The following is an 18,315-nucleotide window of genomic DNA, read 5'->3' as shown; positions in this document are numbered from 1 at the left end:
TTCCTCACATAAGAGTAAAAAGCCTTGGGGTTTTCCTTGATCCGACCCGCCAAGGACTTCTCATGTCCCCTCCTAGCTCTCCTAAGCCCCTTTTTCAGCTCATTCCTTGCTAACTTGTAACCCTCAATCGAGCCATCTGAACCTTGTTTCCTCATCCCTACATAAGCTTCCCTCATCCCTACATAAGCTTCCCTCTTCCTTTTCACAAGACATTCCACCTCTTTCGTGAACCATGGTTCCCTCACTCGGCCATTTCCTCCCTGCCTAACAGGGACATACCTATCAAGGACACCCAGTATTTGTTCCTTGAAAAAGTTCCACTTTTCATTAGTTCCTTTCCCTGACAGTTTCTGTTCCCAACTTATGCCCCCTAATCCTTGCCGAATGGCATCATAATTACCTCTCCCCCAATTGTAAACCTTGCCCTGCCGTACGGCCCTATCCCTCTCCATTGCAATAACAAAAGACACCGAATTGTGGTCACTATCTCCAAAGTGCTCTCCCACAACCAAATCTAACACTTGGCCCGGTTCATTTCCCAGTACCAAATCCAATGTGGCCTCACCTCTTGTCGGCCTATCCACATATTGTGTCAGGAAACCCTCCTGCACACACTGCACAAAAACTGCCCCATCCGAACTATTTGACCTACAAAGGTTCCAATCAATATTTGGAAAGTTAAAGTCCCCCATGACAACTACCCTGTGAACCCCACACACATCCATAATCTGCTTAGCAATTTCTTCCTCCACATCTCTATTACTATTTGGGGGCCTATAGTAAACTCCTAACAACGTGACCGCTCCTTTCCTATTTCTAACCTCAGCCCATATTACCTCAGTGTGCAGATCCCCCTCGAAGTGCCTTTCCGCAGCCGTTAAACTATCCTTGATTTAACAATGCTACTCCTCCACCTCTTTTACCAGCTTCCCTACACTTACTGAAACATCTATACCCTGGAACGTCCAACAACCATTCCTGTCCTTGTTCTACCCGATGATCCGGCACAGATCAACACAGATGCCATCATCTCACGTGAGAACACCATCCACCAGGTACACGGTACATACTCTTGCAACTCGGCCAACGTTGTCTACCTGATTCGCTGCAAGAAAGGATGTCCCGAGGCATGGTACATTGGGGAAACTATGCAGACGCTGCGACAACGGATGAATGAACACCGCTCGACAATCACCAGGCAAGACTGTTCTCTTCCTGTTGGGGAGCACTTCAGCGGTCATGGGCATTTGGCCTCTGATATTCGGGTAAGCGTTCTCCAAGGCGGCCTTCGCGACACACGACAGCGCAGAGTCGCTGAGCAGAAACTGATAGCCAAGTTCCGCACACACGAGGACGGCCTCAACCAGGATATTGGGTTCATGTCACACTATTTGTAACTCCCACAGTTGCGTGGACCTGCAGAGTTTCACTGGCTGTCTTGTCTGGAGACAATACACATCTTTTTAGCCTGTCTTGATGCTCTCTCCACTCACATTGTTTCGTTTCTTAAAGACTTGATTAGTTGTAAGTATTCGCATTCCAACCATTATTCATGTAAATTGAGTCTGTGTCTTTATATGCTCTGTTTGTGAATAGAATTCCCACTCACCTGAAGAAGGGGCTAAGAGCTCCGAAAGCTTGTGTGGCTTTTGCTACCAAATAAACCTGTTGGACTTTAACCTGGTGTTGTTAAACTTCTTACTGTTTTTAAATCTTTGCAGGACTTCCTCAAGATTTGCTAAATGTTCTTCCTCAGAAGCTCCTGTAATTAACATGTTGTCTAAATAGATTACTACTTTGGGAAAATGCTGCAACATTATACGCTGGAATATCACACACGCTGAAGATAGTCCGAATGGCAGCTGGCTATATTGAAATAAGCCTTTGTGGCTGTTGAATGTCATGACTTCCCTTGATGCCTATATAATAAAGGCAACTTACTGCAGATGCTGGAATCTGAAACAAAACACAAAATGCTGGAAAATCTCAGCAGGTCTGACAGCATCTGTGGAGAGAGAATAGAGCCAACGTTTCGAGTCTAGATGACCCTTCCAGCTCCAATTTTCTGTATCTCTGCACTCTGCCTTGCTCATTACTCTTGGCTGACAGCTTTCTGCGCCCTTATCCTGGAACCACAACTACTAGTGGTTTCCCATCAAAGTTACCTCACCTGCCTGCACACTCTGCAATGCTAATGTACCTCTTTTGGCACTTTCTGTAGCGTGAGTAATGTCCAATACTATAGTCAAGGAAATTTCTGTCTCTGCTAGTAATTGTTTTGTGTATATTGAGCTTATTCACACCATAGACTAATCTATCTCTGGAGATATTGGTGAGTGTTGATCCACATTCACACTGCTCAACCAACTGCCTTAACCTTGCGGTGAATGTTGCAATTGTCTCCCTGCATTTTCTCATTGTTGAATTAAATTTGTGTTGTTGGATAATTACTGATGGCTTTGGGATGCAGTGTTCCTTAATTAATGCAACGAGTTGCTCTAAAGGTTTTGTATTGCGGGCCTCGGGAATGTCAGTCTTTGAATATGATTGTAAGTCTGAACCCCACAGGTTGTTAGAAGGATGACTTTCTGCTTTCATCCCTCCCCCCGATTTCATTGGCCTTAAAAAAGTATCAGAGATGCTCGACACATTGGACCTACTATTCTATTTCAGGGTTAAATTGTTGCAGTTTCCTGATCCGTGGCATTTTGGCACTTACAAGTTGTGAAAGCAATGTTTTTCAAAGGTGTTTGATGCAAGGACCACCCTCTTGATCTGTAGCATATGGCTCTGGTTTACCTCATCACCAGATGTAACAGCTGCGAGGTAAAGATGACCAATTCAGCAGATAAACTAACAAGGGGCTTATTGAGAGAAACAACTATAAAAAGGACAGAGATAAGAATGCTTCTGAACTCCACGACTCCCAGACTCCAACTGACAATTCCATGTGTTAAACAATCGCCTCTCCGCAATAGACTTGAGGTTCATGTGATCCCTGATAAGTCCACCACCCACCCCCCAACAAAGATGCACGTCACCTCTTGCCAAATTTTTGCCCAACTCACTTAACCTGTTTATATCCCTCTGTAGACTCCTTTTGTCTTCCTCACCACTTGCCGTCCCACCTATTTTTGTGTCATCCGCAAACTTGGTAACAGCGCATTCACTTGCCCCTCGTCCAAGTCATAGAATCATAGTATGTATGGCACGGAGGCAGGCTCTTTGGCCCAAACTGGTCCAGGCCAACCAAAATGCCCATCTAAGCTAACCCCATTTGCCTGCATTTGGCCCATATTCCTCTAAACCTTTCCTATCCATGTATCTGTCCAAATGCCTTTTAAATGTTGTCAATGTCCCTGCCTCAACCACTTCCTCCGGCAGCTCATTCCATATATGTATCACACTCTGTGTAAAAAAAGTTGCTCCTCAGGTTCCCATTAATTCTTTTCCTTCTTAACTTAAACCTATGCCCTCTAGTTCTCGATTCCCCAACCCTGGGAAAAAGACTGAGTGCATTCACCCTATCCCTGCCTCTCATGATCTGATACATGAGGGATAAAATCACCCCTCAGTCCCCTACGCTACAAAGAAAAAGGTCCTAGCCTGTCCAATCTCTCCCTATAACTCATCCTTATAAATGGCAACATCCTTATAAATCTCTTCTGCACTCTCTCCAGTTTAATAACATCTTTCCTATAGCAAGGTGACCAAAACTGAACACAATATTCCAGGTGCAGCCTCACCAACGTCCCGTACAACTACAACATAACTTCCCAGCTTCTATACTCAGTGCCCTGACTGATGAAGGCCAGCATGCCAAAGCCTTCTTTACTGCCCTATCTACCTGTGACTCCACCTTCAGAGAACCGTGCATCTGAACTCCAAGGTCCCTCTGTTTCACGATACCCCCTAAGGTCCTATCATTCACTGTGAAAGTCCTACCTTGATTTGACTTTCCAAAATGTAATACCTCACACTTATCTGCATTGAACTTAAGTTGTGCCGAAGGGCCTGTTTCCATGCTGCAAACCTCTATGACTCTATAACTCCATTTGCCATTTCTCGGCCCACTTCCCCAGCTAATCAAGATCCTGCTGCAATTTTTGATAACCTTCCTCATTGTCTACAATACCATCTATTTTAGTGTCATCTGCAAACTTACTGATCATGCCTTGTACATTCTCATCCAGATGATAAACAGCAATGGGCCCAGTTCTGATCCCTGAGGCACACCACTAGTCACAGGCCTCCAGTCTGACAAGCATCCTTCCACCATTACCCTCTGCTTCCTATTATCGAGCTAATTGTATGTCCAATTAGCCAGCTCTCCCTGGATTCCGTGTGATTTAACCTCCAGAACAACCTCCCATGTGGAACTTTATCAAAGGCCTTACTGAAGTCTATATAGACCACGTCTACCACCCTGCCCTCATCAACCTTCCTGGTCACTTCATCAAAGAACTCTAACGAATTAGTAAGGCATGATCTCCCATACATGAAGCTTTGCTGACTGCTCCTAATCAAACCCTGTCTTTCTAAATGCCATGATGTGGAGGTGCCGACGTTGGACTGGGGTAAACACAGTAAGAAGTCTCACAACACCAGGTTAAAGTCCAACAGGTTTATTTGGTAGCAAAAGCCACTAGCTTTCGGAGCGCTTGTTGCCCCTTCGTCAGATGAGTGGGAGTTCTGTTCACAAACAGGGCATATAAAGACACAAACTCAATTTACAAAATAATGATTGGAATGCGAGTCTTTACAGGTAATCAAGTCTTAAAGGTACAGACAATGTGAGTGGAGAGAGCGTTAAGCACAGGTTAAAGAGATGTGTATTGTCTCCAGACAGGACAGTTAGTGAGATTTTGCAAGTCCAGGCAAGTCGTGTGGGTTACAGATAGTGTGACATGAACCCAAGATCCTGGTTGAGGCCGTCCTCATGTGTGCGGAACTTGGCTATCAGTCTCTGCTCAGCGACTCTGCGCTGTCGTGTGTCGTGAAGGCCGCCTTGGAGAACGCTTGCCCGAAGATCAGAGGCCGAATGCCCGTGACCGCTGAAGTGTTCCCCAACAGGAAGAGAACACTCTTGCCTGGTGATTGCCACTCACATTGTCTGTACCTTCAAGACTTGATTACCTGTAAAGACTCGCATTCCAACCATTATTTTGTAAATTAAGTTTGTGTCTTTATATGCCCTGTTTGTGAACAGAACTCCCACTTACCTGATGAAGAGGCAGTGCTCCGAAAGCTTATGGTATTTGCTACCAAATAAACCTGTTGGACTTTAACCTGGTGTTGTGAGACTTCTTACTGTTTCTAAATGCCTGCATATCTGATCCATCAGAATCCTCTCCAGTCACGTACCCACCATAGATGGTCGGCTGACCGGTCTATTTGCAGCCCTTTTTAAATAAGGGAACAACATTTGCTGCCGTCCAGTCTTCTGGTACCTCACCCGTAGCTAACAATGATGCAAATTTCTCACCTGTGCTTAATGCTCCCTCCACTCACATTGTCTGTATCTTTAAGACCTGGTTGGCTGTAGAGATTCGCATTCTAATCAGTATTCTGTAACTTGATTTTGTGTCTCTGTGCCCTTCATGAGAGCAGATTTCCACTCCATCTGACGAAGGAGCAGCGCTCCGAAAGCTAGTGGCTTTTGCTACCAAATAAACCGGTTGGACTTTAACCTGGTGTTGCTAAAACTCTTACAGCAAATTTCTCAACCAGGGCTCCCGCAATTTCTTCTATAGCCTCATGCAGAGTTCTTGGATATACCTGGTCAGGGCAAGGGGATTTATCCACCTTCATACATTTTAATACGTCCATTACCTCCTCTACTGTAATGTGAACTGTCCCCAATATATCGCCACTAACCTTCCCAGGTTCCCAAGTCTCCATGTCTTTGTCCACGGTGAACACAGAGGGGAAATATTCATTTGAGAACCTCAACCATTTCCTGCGGTTCCACCCAGATGTGTCCACCTTGGTCCTCGAGGGGTTCTATTCTCTCTCTAGTTATTCTTTTTCCGTTAATATACTTACAGAATCCTTTTGGATTTGCCTTAATCCTCTCAGCCAAAGCTACCTCATGGCCCTTTTTTGCCCTCCTAATTTCCTTTTTATTTAAATATTCCTGTAGTTTCTTTTCAATTTCCTGGTCTCCAGAACCCTCTGTCCTTCAGTTCCCCTGGAACTTGATTTTAGCACCTCACTTCATTGCTTGTTTGTTTCTGCTTCTAGGAGAGCTGAGAACTGTTTCTCTCTCACTACCTAGTTCCAATTGTGATAAATCCAGCTTAAACTAAACTCAAAAAACCTTCCTACCTAAAGGTGCCCCCGCTTACGAAGCAACAACTTGTTACTCCTTTGTCCAGCATGAATCTAACTTGAATTACACAGCAACACTAAATTAAACCCACTTTAAAGCTACACCTTATTTCCAATATTTAACAATACAAATACAGCTCATCTATTTTCTTGACCATGGTAGAGCACTCGGTGGGCCGAATGGTATACTTCTGCTCCGACATCTTACAGTCTTAAAGAGCAGTTTGCATTAGTTCAGGACATCCTAACATTATAGGCAAATAAAGTTCACTTACCTGGTCCAATGACACTCAAAAAAAGCAGAGTAGTACACAATAAACGGGAGCAGCACAGAGAATGTCCACAGGAGCAGGGTTGGGAAAAACTGCGTTACAATTGGATTCTGAAAAACACAAGGTTTTGATAAGAGTATGACAAACGCAAAATCAAGCAGAAAGCTGTCTTAGAGCACAAGGAGCAAAATACTGTCTGAAGACCAGCAATTCAGTCAAACACTGGAACTTACCACTCCGCCTCAGGGATCGGAGCGGGCGAAGGGAGGTAAGTGGGAAGGTCCGTTGACCTCAGGTGGGATTTCACAGTTTCAGGAAGAGCGAGGCTGTAAAATGCTGTCCAATAACTTCATTAAATAAAGTAGGGATTAGAATTCAGTGAGTCCTGTAAACCAATCAATCGTTCACTTCATCACACAACGCACCATCCATCCTTGCATCTCACTGCTGAATTTCCCCCAGTATTGAACCACCAGTGCAACCCATTCACGTAACAGCAGAAACCTAGTCAACCACTAGTAAAGTTTATGTATTAGTCACAAATAGGCTTACATTCATACTGCTATGAAGTTACTGTGAAAGTCCCCTAGTCGCCAAACTCCGGTGCCTGTTCGGGTAAACTGAGGGAGAATTTAGCATGGCCAATGCACCCTAACCTGTCAGCATGGATTATGGGTTATGTCCCTGGAGTGCGGTTTGACCCACGATGCTCAGACCCGGAGGCATTTTATCTTTCTAAATGTGGATGTGCGCATCTCTGGCTAGGCCAGCATTAGGTGCCCATCTCCAAACACCCTTCAGAAGACGGTGGTGAGCTGCCTTCTCGAACCACCACAGGCCATCTAGTGTAGGTACACGCATAGTGTTGTTAGAGAGTAATTTTCAGGGTTTTGACCCAGCCATAGTGAAAGAACAGTGATAAATTTCCAACTCATGATGGCATGTGACTTGGAGGGAAACTTACAGGTGGTAGTGTTCCCATGCATCTGCTACTCTTATCCTTCCAGGTGGTAGAGATCAGGGATTTAGAAAGGGATTTTTAATGAGTTCCTGCAGTGCATCTTCTAGATGGTACAAGCGACTGCCACTTTGCGCTTGTGGAGCAAATGAGCGTTTAAGGCGATGGATGGGGTAATATAGAAACATAGAAACTAGAAGCAGGATTGGCCATTCAGCCCTTCGAGGAGGTTGTTGGGAGGTATTTTGAGAGACAGGATCTACAGGTATTTAGAGATGCAAGGACTGATTAGGGACAGTCAGCATGGCTTTGTGAGTGGAAAATCATGTCTCACAAATTTGATTGAGTTTTTTGAAGGGGTAACCAAGAAGGTAAATGAGGGCAGCGCAGTTGATGTTGTCGACATGGACTTTAGCAAGGCTTTTGACAAGGTACTGCATGGTAGGTTGTTGCATAAGGTTAAATCTCACGGGATCCAGGGTGAGGTATCTATACAGAAACATAGACAAACTACAGCACAAAACAGGCCCTTCGGCCCCACAAGTTGTGCCGAACATATCCCTACCTTTTAGGCCTACCTATAACCCTCCATCCTATTAAGTCCCATGTACTCATCCAGGAGTCTCTTAAAAGACCCTATTGAGTTTGCCTCCACCACCACTGACGGCAGCCGATTCCACTCGCCCACCACCCTCTGTGTGAAAAACTTACCCCTAACATTTCCCCTGTACCTACCCCGCAGCACCTTAAACCTGTGTCCTCTCGTAGCAGCCATTTCCACCCTGGGAAAAAGCCTCTGAGAGTCCACCCGATCTATGCCTCTCAACATTTTATATACCTCTATTAGGTCCCTCATCCTACGTCTCTCCAAGGAGAAAAGACCGAGCTCCCTCAGCCTATCCTCATGAGGCATGCCACTCAATCCAGGCAACATCCTTGTAAATCTCCTCTGCAACCTTTCAATCTTTTCCACATCCTTCCTGTAATGAGGCGAACAGAACTGAGCACAGTGCTCCAAGTGGGGTCTGACGAGGGTCTTATATAGCTGTATCATTATCCCCGGACTCCGAAATTCAATCCCTCGATTGATAAAGGCCAGCACACCATACCACCTCCTCCATCTGCTGGGCCGATTTTAGAGTCCTATGGACCCGGACCCCAAGGTCCTTCTGATCCTCCACAGTACTAAGAGTCTTTCCCTTTATATTGTACTCCTTCATCCCATTTGACCTGCCAAAATGGACCACTACGCATTTATCTGGGTTGAAGTCCATCTGCCACTTCTCCGCCCAGTCTTGCATCCTATCTATGTCCCTCTGTAACTCCTGACATCCCTCCAGACTATCCACAACCCCACCAACCTTCGTGTCGTCGGCAAACTTACCAACCCATCCCTCCACTTCCTCATCCAGGTCATTTATGAAAATGACAAACAGCAAGGGTCCCAGAACAGAACAGATCCCTGGGGCATATATAGTATAATCCTAACTGACTTAGTCTCTCCTCATATGACAGACCTGCCATACCAGGAATCAGCCTGGTAAACCTTCGCTGTACTTCCTCTATAACAAGGACATCCTTCCCCAGGTAAGGACACCAAAACTGCACACAATACCCCAGGTGTGGCCTCACCAACACCGTATACAATTAGAGTTATAGAGGTTTACAGCATGGAAACAAGGCCCTTCGTCCCAACTTGCCCTTTTATTAACCCCTAAGCTAGTCCCAATTGCCCGCATTTGGCCCATATCTCTCTATACCCATCTTACCCATGTAACTGTCTAAACGCTTTTTAAAAGACAAAATTGTACCCGCCTCTACTACTACCTCTGGCAGCTTGTCCCAGACACTCAAAGAACAAAGAACAAAGAACAACACAGCACAGGAACAGGCCCTTCGGCCCTCCAAGCCCGCGCCACTCCCTGGTCCAAACTAGACCATTCTTTTGTATCCCTCCATTCCCACTCCGTTCATGTGGCTATCTAGATAAGTCTTAAACGTTCCCAGTGTGTCCGCCTCCACCACCTTGCCCGGCAGCGCATTCCAGGCCCCCACCACCCTCTGTGTAAAATACGTCCTTCTGATATCCGTGTTAAACCTCCCCCCCTCACCTTGAACCTATGACCCCTCGTGAACGTCACCACCGACCTGGGAAAAAGCTTCCCACCGTTCATCCTATCTATGCCTTTCATAATTTTATACACCCCTATTAGGTCACCACTCATCCTCCGTCTTTCCAGTGAGAACAACCCCAGTTTACCCAATCTCTCCTCATAACTAAGCCCTTCCATACCAGGCAACATCCTGGTAAACCTCCTCTGTACTCTCTCTAAAGCTTCCACGTCCTTCTGGTAGTGTGGCGACCAGAACTGGGCGAAGTATTCCAAATGCGGCCAAACCAACGTTCTATACAACTGCAACACCACCCTCTGTGTGAAAAAATTGCCCCTCTGGACCCTTTTGCATCTCTCCCCTTCTCACCTATACAACTGCAACACCACCTCTGTGTGAAAAAATTGCCCCTCTGGACGCTTTTGCATCTCTCCCCTCTCACCTTAAACCTATGCCGTCTAGTTTTAGACTCCCCTACCTTTGGGAAAAGATATTGACTACCTAGCTGATCTAGGCCCCTCACTATTTTATAGACCTCTATAAGATCACCCCTAAGCTCCAGAGAAAAAAGTCCCAGTCTATCCAGCCTCGCCTTATTACCGTAAAACATCCCTATCCCAATACTCAAATCCTCTCGCTATGAAGGCCAACATACCATTTGCCTTCTTTACTGCCTGCTGTACCTGCGCGCTTACTTTCAGCAACTGATACATGAGGACTCCAAGATCTCGTTGAGTGTCCACTTCTCTCACTTTACACCCATTCAAGTAATGATCTGTCTTCCTATTATTGCTACCGAAGTGGATAACCTCACATTTATCCACATTATACTGCATCTGCCGTGCAGATGCCCACACACTCAGCCTGTCCAAATCACACTGAAGAATCTCTGCATCTTCCTCACAGTTCACCTCCCACCCAACTTTGTATCATCTGCAAATTTGGAGATAATACATTCAGTTCCTTCTTCCAAATTATTAATATATAATGTGGGTCCTAGCACAGATCCCTGAGGAAGCCCACTAGTCACCGACTGCCAATCAGAAAAATACCCATTTATGCCAACTCTTTGCTTCCTAACTGCTAACCAGCTTTCTATCCAGCCCAAGGCACTACGCGCAATCCCATGTGCTTCAACTTTATATAGTAATCTGCTATGTGAGACCTTGTCGAAATCCATCGGTGCTGATCAAGTGGGCTAATTTGTCTGTCTGAATATTGTTGGAGCTGCACTCATCCAGGCAAGTGGAGAGTATTCCATCATACATCCGACTTGCTGCTTATAGATGTTGGACAGGCTTTGGGAAGTCAGGGGGAGTTACATGCCACAGACTTCCCTGTCTCAGATCAGCTCTTGTAGCCACATATTTTTATGACTGGTTCAATTGTTTTTATTTGGTAACCCCCAAAATATTGATGGTGGGGAGTCCACAATGGTGGTATAGGGAACGTGGTTAGTCTGTCAGTGGAGATAATCATTACCTGGCACTGGTATGGCATAAATGCTATTTGCCATTTATCAACTCAAGCCTGAATGTTGACAAAGACTTGCTGTATGCAGGTAAAGATTGTTTTATTATCTGAGGAAGTGAAAGTGGAACCAAACATTGTGCAATCACGAGCGAACATCCACAGTTCAGTTTATGACAGGGAAAGTCATTGACGAAGCATCCGAAGATAGCTGAGCCTAGGACGCTACCCTGCAGAACTTCTGCAATGATATCCTCAAGCTGAGGTGATTGGCTTCCAACAATTACAACCATCTTTTTTTGTGCTAGGTATGACTCCAACCATTGAATCAGAGAATCAGAAATGCAGCCTTCAGCCCATCAATTCTTCATTGAATCTCCTCTGCACCCTATCTAATGTGGTGACCAGAACTGCACACAGTACTCTAGCTGTGGCCTCACTAAAGTTCTGTACAACTCCCACATGATTTCCCTGCTATTGTAATCTATGCCTCGAGAAAGGCAAATGTCCCATATGCCTTTTTCACCACCCTACTAACATATCCTTCCATCTTCAGAGATCTGTGGATAAATAGAGTCATAGAGGTTTACAGCATGGAAACAGGCCCTTTGGCCCAACTTAGGGAGGGTGTCAGATACCTGGACAATTCGGGCTCATTCAGGGGTAGATGAGACCTGTACAAATGGGATGGTCTACACCTGAACCAGAGGGGTACCAATATCCTGGGGAGAAATTTGCTCCTCGGGAGGGTTTGAACTAATTCAGCAGGGGGATGGGAACTTGAATTGTAGCTCCAGTGTACAGGAGGGTGAGAGTAGTGAGGTCATGGATAAGGTTTCAAGGTCGCAGGAGTGTACTGGCGGGCAGGAGGGTGGTGTGAAGTGTGTATACTTCGACGCCAGGAGCTTCCGGAATAAGGTGGGTGAACTTGCAGCATGGGTTGGTACCTGGGACTTCGAGGTTGTGGCCATCTCGGAGACATGGATAGAGCAGGCACAGGAATGGTTGTTGCAGGTTCCGGGGTTTAGATGTTTCAGTAAGGGCAGGGAAGGTGGTAAAAGAGGTGGAGGTGTGGAATTGTTAGTCAAGGACAGTATTACGGTGGCAGAAAGAACATTTGATGAGGACTCGTCTACTGGGGTCGTATGGGCTGAGGTTAGAAACAGGAAAGGAGACGTCACCCTGTTGGGAGTTTTCTATAGGCCTCCAAAAAGTTCCAGAGATGTAGAGGAAAGGATTGCAAAGATGATTCTGGATAGGAGCAAAAGTAACAGGGTAGTTCTTACGGGGGACTTTAACTTTACAAATATTGACTGGAAAAGCTATAGTTCGAGTACTTTAGAGGGGTCAGTTTTTGTCCAATGTGTGCAGGAGGGTTTCCTGACACAGTATGTAGATAGACCAACAAGGGCAAGGCCACATTGGATTTGGTACTGGGTAATGAGCCAGACCAGGTGTTAGATTTGGAGGTAGTTGAGCACTTTGGTGATAGTGACCACAATTCGATTACGTTTACTTTAGTGATGGAAAGGGATAGGTGTATACCGAAGGGCAGGAGTTATAGCTGGGGGAAAGGAAATTATGATGCAATTAGGCGAGATTTAGGATGCATAGGATGTGGAAGGAAACTGCAGGGGATGGGCACAATTGAAATGTGGAGCTTGTTCAAGGAACAGCTACTGCGTGTCCTTGATAAGTATGTACCTGTCAGGCAGGGAGGAGGTGGTCGAGCGAGGGAACCGTGGTTTACTAAAGAAGTTGAATCTCTTGTGAAGAGGAAGAAGGAGACTTATGTTAAGATGAGACGTGAAGGCTCAGTTAGGGCGCTTGAGAGTTACAAGTTAGCCAGGATGGACCTAAAGAGAGAGTTAAGAAGAGCCAGGAGGGGACATGAGAAGTCTTTGGCAGGTAGGATCAAGGAAAACCCTAAAGCTTTCTATAGGTATGTCAGGAATAAAAGAATGACGAGGGTAAGATTAGGGCCAGTCAAGGACAGTAGTGGGAAGTTGTGCGTGGAGTCTGAAAAGATAGGAGGGGCGCTAATGAATATTTTTCGTCAGTATTCACGCAGGAAAAAGACAATGTTGTCGAGGATAATACTGAGATACAGGCTATTGGACTAAACGGGATTGAGGTTCATAAGGAGGAGGTGTTAGCAATTCTGGAAAGTGTGAAAATAGATAAGTCCCCTGGGCCGGATGGGATTTATCCTAGGATTCTCTGGGAGGCTAGGGAGGAGATTGCAGAGCCTTTGGCTTTGATCTTTATGTTGTCATTGTCTACAGGAATAGTGCCAGAAGACTGGAGGATAGCAAATGTTGTCCCCTTGTTCAAGAAGGGGAGTAGAGACAACCCTGGTAATTATAGACCGGTGAGCCTTACTTCTGTTGTGGGCAAAGTTTTGGAAAGGATTATAAGAGATAGGATTTATAATCATCTAGAAAGGAATAATTTGATTAAGGATAGTCAACACGGTTTTGTGAAGGGTAGGTCGTGCCTCACAAACCTTATTGAGTTCTTTGAGAAGGTGACCAAAGAGGTGAATGAGGGTAAAGCAGTTGATGTGGTGTATATGAATTTCAGTAAAGCGTTTGATAAGGTTCCCCACGGTAAGCTATTGCAGAAAATATGGACGCATGGGATTGAGGGTGATTTAGTGGTTTGGATCAGGAATTGGCTAGCTGTAAGAAGACAGAGGGTGGTGGTTGATGGGAAATGTTCATCCTGGAGTTCAGTTACTAGTGGTGTACCACAAGGATCTGTTTTGGGGCCACTGCTGTTTGTCATTTTTATAAATGACCTGGATGAGGGTGTAGAAGGATGGGTTAGTAAATTTGCGGATGACACTAAAGTCGGTGGAGTTGTGGACAGTGCAGAAGGTTGTTGCAGGTTACAGAGGGACATAGATAAGCTGCAGAGCTGGGCTGAGAGGTGGCAAATGGAGTTTAATGCGGAAAAGTGTGAGGTGATTCACTTTGGAAGGAGTAACAGGATTACAGAGTACTGGGCTATGTGGATGAGAAGAGAGATCTCGGTGTCCATGTGCATAGATCCCTGAAAGTTGGCACTCAGGTTGATAGGGTTGTTAAGAAGGTGTACGGTGTGTTAGCTTTTTTTGGTAGAGGGATTGAGTTTCGGAGCCAGGAGGTCATGTTGCAGCTGTACAAAACTCTGGTGCGGCCGCACTTGGAGTATTGCGTACAGTTCTGGTCGCCGCATTATAGGAAGGATGAGGAAGCATTGGAAAGGGTGCAGAGAAGATTTACCAGGATGTTGCCTGGTATGGTGGGAAGGTCTTATGAGGAAAGGCTGAGGGACTTGAGGTTGTTTTCGTTAGAGAGAAGGTTAAGAGGTGACTTAATAGAGGCATACAAGATGATCAGAGGATTAGATAGGGTGGACAGTGAGAGCCTTTTTCCTCGGATGGTGATGGCTCGCACGAAGGGACATAGCTTTAAATTGAGGGGTGATAGATATAGGACAGATGTCAGAGGTAGATTCTTTACTCAGAGAGTAGTAAGGGCGTGGAATGCCCTGCCTGCAGCAGTAGTGGACTCGCCAACATTAAGGGCATTTAAATGGTCATTGGATAAACATATGGATGATATTGGAATAGTGTAGGTTAGATTGGTTTCACTGGTCGGCGCAACATCGAGGGTCAAAGGGCCTGTACTGCGCTGTAATGTTCTATGTAACTTGTCCATGCCGCCCTTTTTTTTTAAACCCCTAAGCTAATCCCAATTGCCCGCATTTGGCCCATATCCCTCTGTACCCTTCGTACCCATGTAACTTTCTAAATGCTTTTTAAAAGACAAAATTGTACCTGCCTCTACTACTACCTTTGGCAGCTTGTCCCAGACACTCACCACCCTCTGTGTGAAAAAATTGCCCCTCTGGACACTTTTGTATCTCTCCCCTCTCACCTTAAACCTATGCCCTCTAGTTTTAGACTCCCCTACCTTTGGGAATAGATATTGACTATCTAGCTGATCTGTGCCCTTCATTATTTTATAGACCTCTATAAGGTCACCCCTCAGCCTCCTACACTCTAGAGAAAAAAGTCCCAGTCTATCCAGCCTCTCCTTATAACTCAATCCATCAAGTCCCGATAGAATCCTAGTAAATCTTTTCTGCACTCTTTCTAGTTTAATAATATTCTTTCTATAATAGGGTGACTAGAATTGCACATAGTATTCCAAGTGTGGCCTTACCAATGTCTTGCACAACTTCAACAAGACATTCCAATTCCTATATTCAATGTTCTGACCGATGAAACCAAGCATGCTGAATGCCTTCTTCACCACTCTGTCCACCTGTGATTCCACTTTCAAGAAGTTATGAACATGTACCCCTAGATCTCTTTGTTCTGTAACTCTCCCCAACGCCCTACCATTAACTGAGTAAGTCCTGCCCTGGTTCAATCTACCAAAATGCATCAGCTCGCATTTGTCTAAATTAAACTCCATCTGCCAATTGTCAGCCCACTGGCCCAATTGATCAAGATCCCGTTGCAACCATGGTGCAAATACACCAAGGTCCCTCTGTTCCACAGAACTTCCTAGTGTCCTGCCATTCATTGAACACTTGGTTGTCAAATTACTCCTTCCAAAGTGTATCACCTCGCACTTTTCAGGGTTAAATTCCATTTACCACTTATCTGCACATTTGACCATCCCATCTATATCTTCTTGTTGCCCAAAACACTCAGCCTTACTGTTAACCATCCGGCCAATCTTTGTGTCATCTGCAAAGTTACTAATCCTATCCCCCACACAGTCATCAGTGTCGTTTATATAAATGATGAATAATAGGGGTCCCAGCACAGATCCCTGTGGTACGCCGCTGGACACTGGCTTTCAGTCACTGAAGCAGCCTTCTGTCATCATCCTCAGTCTCCTACAACTGAGCCAATTTTGAATCCACTTTATCAAATTACCCTGTATCCCATCTAATTTGAATATCTCTGGTCATCCATGGTTCTCTGGGCTTGTTACTTTTTCCTATCATCCTAGAGGGAACATGCTGGGCTTGTACCCTCCCCATTTCCTTTTTGAATGCCCCCCACTGTTCTTCTGTACACTTTCCCATTAGTAGCTGTTCGCAGTCTATCTTGACCAGATTCTGTCTTATTTTCCTAAACTCCTCTCCCCCAATCCAAAACTTTTTTTGCAACATGTCTATTTCTTTTGTCTGTAACAAGCTTAAATTATACCACGTTGTGATCGCTATCACTAAAATGCTCCCCCACCACCACTTCAACCACATGTCCGGTTTCATTCCCCAAAATTAGATCTGGTGCAGCTCCTTTCCTCGTCGGAGCCACTACATATTGACCTAAAAAGTTCCCCCGTACACATTTCAAGAAATCTACTACATCCAAGCCCTTACCACCAAGTATATCCCAGTTAACGTTGGGAAAGTTGAAATTACCTAATTGCCCCAATTTTTACTTATCTTCGTGAATTGTACATATATTTGTTCCTCAATATTTTTCTGACTGTCTGGGGGTCGATAATAAACACCTAACAATGTGGCTGCCCCTTTTTTATTTCTAAACTCCACCCACAAAGCTTCATTTGATGCCGCCTCCAAGATATCATCTCTCCTTACTGCAGTAACTGACTCCTTAACGAATAATGCAATGCCTCCTCCTCTTTTACCCCCTCCCCTGTCTTGCCTGAAGATTCTATGTCCTGGAATGTTGAGTTGCCAATCCTGCCCCTCCCTCAACCATGTCTCCGTGGTGGCTATTATATCACAATTCCACCTGTCAATCCTCGCCCTTAATTCATCCGTTTTACCTGTAATATTCCTGGTGTTAAAGTAGAGGCCATCCAGCCTGGCCTTACTCCCTTGAAACTTAATACAGCTGCACTCCCTCTGACTTGTTTGTTTTGCTGTATGATTCCGTGCCCTTATTCTGCTAACAGTCTGTGTCCCTCCCCCTGCCAAATTAGTTTAAACTCCTCCCAACAACACGAGCAAAACGTCCCGTAAGGATGTTAGTCCCATTCTGCTTCAGATGTAGACCGGCTCGCTTGTACAGGTCCCACCTTCCCCAGAAACGGTCCCAGTAATACAGGAATCTAAAACCCTCCCTCCTGCACCAACTCTGAAGCCACACGATGATCTGCGCTATTCTCCTAGTTCTAGCAAGTGGCACTGAGAGTAATCCCGAGATTACAACCCAGAGATCCTGCTTTTAGTCTACTGCCTAACTCCCTGAATCTTGATGCAAGACCTCATCCCTCTTTCTATCTATGTCATTGGTACAAACATGTACTGTGACTAGTGAAGAGTCCCCCCCCCCCCCCCCCCATTCCCACTGACTCAGGACAGGCATGTGCCTGTAAAAAAGAAGGATAGGAAGGGTAGGATTCGAGAACCGTGGATAACCAGGGAAATTGAGGGACTGGTCAAAAAGAAAAGAGAGGCGTATGTTAGGTCCAGGCAGCTAAAAACGGAGGGAGCTCTGGAGGAGTACAAAGAAAGTAGGAAAGAACTCAAACGGGGAATTAGAAGGGCAAAAAGGGGTCACGAAATGTCCTTGGCAGACAGGATTAAGGAGAATCCCAAGGCATTTTATTCATACGTTAGGAACAAAAGGGTTGTCAGGGAAAAAATCGGACCTCTCAGGGACAAAAGTGGAGAATTATGCTTGGAGCCCAAAGAAGTAGGGGAGATCCTAAATGAATACTTTGCGTCGGTATTCACAAAGGAGAGGGATGTGTTGACTGGGAGTGTCTCGGAGGGGAGTGTAGAACCGTTGGAGAAAATCTCCATTACAAGGGAGGAAGTGTTAGGTTTGTTAGAGAATATAAAGACTGACAAATCCCCAGGGCCTGATGGAATCTATCCAAGGCTGCTCAGGGAGATGAGAGATGAAATCGCTGGGCCTCTGACGCAAATCTTTGTCTTGTCACTGGACGCAGGTGAGGTCCCAGAAGATTGGAGGATAGCTAATGTGGTCCCGTTATTTAAGAAGGGGAGGAAGGATAACCCGGGTAATTATAGGCCGGTGAGCTTGACGTCCGTGGTGGGGAAGTTGTTGGAGAAGATTCTTAGAGATAGGATGTATGCGCATTTAGAAACGAATAAACTCATTAATGATAGTCAACATGGTTTTGTGAGAGGGAGGTCATGCCTCACTAACCTGGTGGAGTTTTTTGAAGA

General features: G+C 45.3%; 1 protein-coding gene across 1 annotated transcript in view; it reads right to left on the bottom strand.

The window, feature by feature from the left end:
* tmem63c (transmembrane protein 63C) overlaps positions 1 to 18,315 on the bottom strand; it is a 161,320-nt gene that overhangs the window by 32,472 nt on the left and 110,533 nt on the right. Inside the window, exon 18 of the mRNA XM_078233152.1 lies at positions 6,606 to 6,712. Coding sequence (XP_078089278.1) covers positions 6,606 to 6,712 — 107 coding nt within the window. The remainder of the gene's footprint in view (positions 1 to 6,605; positions 6,713 to 18,315) is intronic.

This window comes from Mustelus asterias, chromosome 18 (assembly GCF_964213995.1).
Source record: "Mustelus asterias chromosome 18, sMusAst1.hap1.1, whole genome shotgun sequence".
In the NCBI taxonomy this organism is placed as follows: Eukaryota; Metazoa; Chordata; class Chondrichthyes; order Carcharhiniformes; family Triakidae; genus Mustelus; species Mustelus asterias.
Note: the sequence above shows the minus strand (reverse complement) of the source record. Positions and strands in the feature narration are given on the sequence as shown.